This window comes from Octopus bimaculoides, chromosome 25 (genome assembly GCF_001194135.2).
Source record: "Octopus bimaculoides isolate UCB-OBI-ISO-001 chromosome 25, ASM119413v2, whole genome shotgun sequence".
NCBI classification, from domain to species: domain Eukaryota; kingdom Metazoa; phylum Mollusca; class Cephalopoda; order Octopoda; family Octopodidae; genus Octopus; species Octopus bimaculoides.
The window spans coordinates 12,950,094-12,956,743 of record NC_069005.1 but is presented as its reverse complement, the minus strand read 5'-3'; the positions used below and the strand labels follow the sequence as shown (position 1 = coordinate 12,956,743).

General features: G+C 34.8%; 1 protein-coding gene across 1 annotated transcript in view; it reads left to right on the top strand.

The window, feature by feature from the left end:
* Positions 1 to 6,650, top strand: part of LOC106872860 (uncharacterized) — a 21,762-nt gene that overhangs the window by 8,684 nt on the left and 6,428 nt on the right. Inside the window, exon 3 of the mRNA XM_052976718.1 lies at positions 4,951 to 5,015. Coding sequence (XP_052832678.1) covers positions 4,951 to 5,015 — 65 coding nt within the window. The remainder of the gene's footprint in view (positions 1 to 4,950; positions 5,016 to 6,650) is intronic.

Genomic DNA, 6,650 nt, shown 5'->3' with positions numbered 1-6,650 from the left:
AGCGTGGCCTTTTTCGTGTGGGTGACACGTAAAAGCACCCACTACACTCTCTGAGTGGTTGGCGTTAGGAAGGGCATCCAGCTGTAGAAACTCTGCCAAATTAGATTGGAGCCTGGTGTAGCCATCCGGTTGCACCAGTCCTCAGTCAAACCGTCCAACCCATGCTAGCATGGAAAGCGGACGTTAAACGATGAGGATGATGATTTTCTATATGTGTTCGCTATGTATGTTAGGCCAATGACTGACAAGTGTATGTGTGTGACGACTGACACACACACACACACACACACACACACATACACATACACACACACATCTAAAGACAGAGACAGACACACACAAGGACAGAAATAGGCTTTACGTATGCTTTAATGTACGTGTGTGTGTGTGTGTGTGTGTCTCTTACTTTATGTATGTAACTCCTCCACCCTACCCAACGTTTTGCTGTTTTTAGTATTATCAGTTCTATGAGTGTGTGTGTGTGTGTGTGTTTGTGCGTTCCTTATGTCTTTAGTAAACTATAGTAAAGAACATTTTACGCTGTTTTAATGAGCCCACATCTAATGAAGTTGCCATCCTTATGGTAGGTGATCCCCATGAAAATCATGATATTCTCATTCGTGTTTGAGGTTACAACCTTAAACGTGTTTCACAGACTCATCCCTCTTATGATGTTCTCCAGTATCCTCTTAATCTGTGAAATGGTCAAGATGGGTATCATTTCAATATTCCACAGATTGAACCTGCAACAGGATAGCCAATTATATACAAAAAGGTGTTGTCAAATGACTTCTATTCTTACCAACTGATGTTGAGACCAGAATAATCAAATCCTTTCTACTATAGACACAAGGCCTGAAATTTTGGGCGAGCGGGGCCAGTCGATTACATCGACCCAGTGTCTCACTGGTACTTAATTCATCGACTGTGAAAGGATGAAAGGCAAAGGTTACCCCAGCGGCATTTGAAATACCGCTCAAACATTTTGCCCAGCATGCTAACGTTTCTGCCATCTCGCCACCCTAATGCTTCTGCCAGCTTGTTGCCTCCCAGAACAATCAAATCAATTACACATGTCAAATAAACTTTATTTTCATTTACATATTTTCTATGTTATCTCAATAGCCAGCTATTGTTATTTCAAATACACTCCTCTACAACAACCAGGCTTCATTACAAAATGAAAATAGTTTCGCACTTTCAATTTGAACCAAAATTACAAAGTGTTGCATTACAAGAGTGATGATGTGTGAATAATGAAGTCACATATGTATTATAATAAAGAAAGCTGCTTATTATCTATTTACCAAATAAACTATGTTTTTGACTCAACAACTCTTTTTTTACAACTAAAATAACCTCAGCAACTATGTTGAGTCACACAATTTTGATTTAATTTTCAGACAATATTTTGATTTGCTTCTAATGTATTACTTTTGTCCGATGTTTCACCCATGAGTTGAATTCTACTCAGACAAACATTTATGAAAATGTACACAAATATTGTATTAAAATAAGCCACAGCAAAAAACATTGCATTAAAAGACATCAATTTTTCTATATGTTATGAGGAAATACAGCCTCACTCTATCTCTCTCTCTCACGCACACAAAAGATGTATGCATATGTATTTATGGGCAAAGGTCAAGAATATGCACTCCCTGTATTTAAGGTTAGGGCTACGCTGTAAACAGGTGGAGTGCATATTCTTTACCTCTGCCTATTTATGTACATGTATATGAAAGATAATCTGTGTGTGTGTGTGTGTGAGAGGGAGAGAGCGAATGAGTACCACTTGCACATACATGCAAAATATTTCATATATCACAACACACACCTTCACTCACCCTCCCCATCTCTCTCACTCATGCACATCCATTTCATATACACATGTCTTATACTTTCTCCTCTCACTTCAAAGCAAATGTCACCTTTTCACCTTATCTTCTCTTTCAATTTCTGCTCTGTTCAAAGCATACAGAAATTAAACCAATTTTACGGAAATTAACAATCAATCATATGATTCCATATATGTTGAGTTGACAACTTTGCTTTTTCAAATGAAAGAATGCCATAAAATAGCTTCCTTTGACACACACACATATACATACACTCTAGGTAAAACTTCTGTGTGAATTATGTTAATTCATGCTGTGTGCATGTACAAATTTACAGCTCAAACCCAATTGAAATGATCTTTTTCTATTGTGTAATTTGTGTTTGTGATGAGCGTATTTAAAAACCTGATCTTTGATATTAACTTAAAAGGAAGTTTTTCCAGAAATCCTGTCCAAGGTGACATTTGTGCTCTCCACCTCTTATTTTTTCCTAAATTTTTTATAATTCCTATGTTTGCGATACAGGAGATTAGGATTTCACAGAACACATTTTCAATATTTTCATCTTCTCCCTCTCCACACCAAATTTATTTTTTTATTTTTTTCAAATTTTTATTCTTGGTAATCCATGGAGCAAAAACAGAGAGTACGAATCTAAGAATTTTACCCATCGCCTGACCCCTTTCATGTTTCACTTTTAGCTTTTTGGAAAGCAGGAAAGTTTCTTCAGAAATAATGTTGTTTACCTATTGTTTCTAGCATGTCAGGTTTTCTGGTTGTGGTCTGGTATTTTTTAAGTGTACTATTTCAGTAGAATTCTATGCATGCAGGAGACATCAGACAAAAGTGCCCTTCACTATTAAACAAACAATAACTTCCATTATTCCATTAACTTATACATCAGCTGTACTGATTCTGACCATAAGAAAGGAGCAAATAATTCAATGTGCTTGTGGGTCATAACACCCGGGCAACGCTGGGATGCATTGCTAGTGATTAATATATACACACACACATATATATGATTATTGTTATTATTATTATTAGTAGTAGTAGTAGTATTAAGGCAGTGAGCTGGCATAGTTGCTATTATGCTGGGCAAAATGCTTTATGCTTTGAGTTCAAATTCTGCCATGGTCAACTTTGCCTTTCATCCTTTCAGAATCATTGAAATAAATACCAGTTATGCATTGGGGGTAGTGATGAAATCAACTTTCCTTCTCCCCAAGAAATTTCAGGTCTTGTGCCTATAGCAGAAAAGCTGCTGCTGCTTCTTCTTCTTCTTCTTCTTCTTCTTCTTCTTCTTCTTCTTCTTCTTCTTCTTCTTCTTCTTCTTCTTCTTCACATTCTTCTTCTTCTTCTTCACTTTCTTCTTCTTCTTCTTCTTCTTCTTCTTCTTCTCATTTTTATTTTAATAAGTTACCTTTCAGTTGATGAAAAACATTACCTCGCAAACATTAAAATGCTTAATGAGTTGTCTCCCTCAGATGTCAACAACTATGTCACACTCTATTTATCACACAGTAGACACTAAGAAGTTGAGAAGCCTTGCACTGGATAACATTGACACAAAATAACAGACATAGTAACATGTATATATACATACATACATATATATATATATATATATATAGACACATATATTTAGACAGACATGTTTCTGTGTGTATATATATATATATATATATATATATATATATATATATAAACACATCTATACATAGTAACAATGAATCACGTCTTATTTTGTATTTTCTTAAATAAAAACAGATATTAATATACATATATTTTTATATATGTATACACACACATATGCATATACACATTTATATACATATATAAATATACATATATATATATATATATATATAGACACATATATTTAGACAGACATGTTTCTGTGTGTATATATATATATATATATATATATATATATATATCATCATCATCATCATCGTTTGATATATATATATATATATATATAGATATAGATATATTATATATATTCATATACATACACACACACATGTGTGTGTGTGTTGGTGTAAAATAAATACCCAAATAACATGCATCAAAACTTCAGCCTTTGGAAATGTATTTAAAAAAGGAAAGAAAACTTAGGAAATGTCTTTATCAAGAATTCCGTGTGACATTTGCAGAACTGTAATCTTTCGTAATAAACACTCAACCTGGAATTCTAAATTAGATTTTGTATTCTGGTTGGTTTATCTTTTATTCAATTTGACAGTTTCAAGGAAAATGGCGTTTGTTTTTGTTTCGTTTTGTTTGTTTTCTGTTTGCCTTTTGTTTTTGTATTTTTGTTTGTATTTTGCATTTTATTTGCAATATATTTGTAAACTTGAATTTGTTTCATAAGTATTGTGTTTTTTTTTTGTTGTTTTATTTAATTTTGTTTTGCCTTTGTTAAAATTAGACATGTAGGTCTGTAGGTACATATCATTGATGTATGTATGTCTGAATATGTGAGCATGTGTGTGTGTGTGTGTGTCTGAATGCAAGTGTGTATACACATGCGCACATGATATATATATATGTATGTTTATCTCTCTCTCTCTCTCTCTTTACCTATCTATCTGTTTATCTGTCCCTGTGTCTGTCTCTTTGTTTGTCTGTCTATCTATCTATATACACACATGCACACAGACATGTGTATGCATATACATTTAAGCTTATATATAAATGCCTGTATATATATGTGCATATGCATGTATGTATGTATGTGTGTGTGTGGGGTATATATATATAAATATATAGATATATATATATGAGAGAGAGATACACACACATACACGTATTTATGCTCATTTATCTAAGCTTGTATATATATACGTGTGTGTGTGTGTGTGTGTATGTACATGTTTGTATGTATGTATATATATAAATATATATAAACATATACATATATATATGTGTGTGTGTGTGTATGAGTGCTTATACATATGTGTGTATGTGATTATATATATGCATCTATTATTCCCATTGGTATATGTATGTACAGATGCATATACACACATCTCCCCATCCTCTTCTCTGCAGACCTCACACACACACACACACACACACCAATGATTCTTCTGTTATTTCGTTGTAGATTATCATACTCGCACTTCTGAGATTCACAAACCAGAAAAGAAAAACTCAAAAAGCTTTCGTGAAGTGAGTATGCCATTCTTTTTTTTTCCATGACCATTAGCTCTATCATCATAATTATATATACATGTGTGTGTGTGTGTGTGTCTTGTCCTGACATCGTATTATAATTGTAAATGAGTGTCACTGCCATGCCAGTGGTGTCCCTTATTTTATAAACCTCTCCAAAAACATATCTGTTTTTATGGGGAAATGTTACCTTACTTTACTTGGGGACAGGTGAGGGTTGGGATCATGAAGAGCCTCTGGCCACCCACAGCAAATTCCATCAGGTGTATATGAGCATAGAAAGGTGAACATTAAAGCAATCTACCCACTCACCCCCTGTCCCCTTCATTATACACACCTCACTGTAACTTGGGTGAACAGCCCTTCATTCCCCCATCATCATTACATAAACAAAATCTCTCCTCTCTCTTGTCTCTCTGTTTCCAACTGAGGTAGCCATGTTTCCCTTGTAATGGAACATTATGGAAGAGGTAAATAACTATTATTTACCTCTTCCATAATGTTTTAACCTTGTTCACTATAATACTCGTTTTCAATATTTTTAGATTATAACGCTTAATAATTATATTAATACCGTTAATGTAGGGATTAGTTTACAGGTTTTGTCTCTTTATATATATTTTTATTTCTCATGTTTATGTTTATTCCTTGAATGGTTTTAGGTATTTTTTTAGGAATTTGACCTGAAGAGTGACTGATTTGGGGAGTAAAATCATTTCCCCATTAAAATGAACTTGGATAGAATTTGCTTATGATTGCAATCTGTAATATTTCAATACTTTTCATGTCAATTACATGTTTGCTGAAGTCACTAACAGATTGCTGCCTTGAATCTGGCTATATAACCTGGATCATCATCATTTACAGTCATGTGCTTTCTCAAAGACAATAACAGTGGTAATACACAGCTACACGACACATATTTTTCACCAACAAGCAGGGCCGTAGCCTGACAGAATAAGTCTAAAACATTGATGTATTTTGAAATCTTTTCCCAATCAGAATCGAACAGTTTTAGACCTTTATATTGCTTCTCTTCGTCTGACATGTAGATGGTTATTGCTTCTCTGGGCTGCAGCAGACTCTGCAGCATTAGAAAAGTACTGTTCCATCTTGCTGGAGCATCTTGTTGCAGCTTCCGCAATGGTGAATCACAACAATTCTGAAATTCAGTTGTGTAGATAGGGCTATGTTTAAAATGTCCTATGATCTTTCAACAGTCCTCAGCCCCCTCTTATTCATCATAGTCCTCCAGGCAATAACAGAGGAATTCAAGACAGGATGCCCCTGGGAGCTTCTCTATGCTGATGACCTTGCTCTAATTGCTGAGTCACTATCAGAACTAGAGGAAAAGTTTCAGGTGTGGAAGCAAGGATTAGAATTGAAAGGCCTCAGAGACAACCTAGCTAAAACCAAAGTCTTAATAAGTAAGAAGGCAGACAAACCACAAATCCCTTCAGGTGTAAAAAGAACCATTTGAACGTAATCATTGCCAGTGTTGCCTTACTGGCACATGTGCCTGTGGCACAATAAAAACAACATTCAAGTGTGGTCATTGCCAGTGCCGCCAGACTGGCTCCCATGCAGGTGGCATGTAAAAAACACCTTTTGAGCGTGGTCGTTGCCAGTACT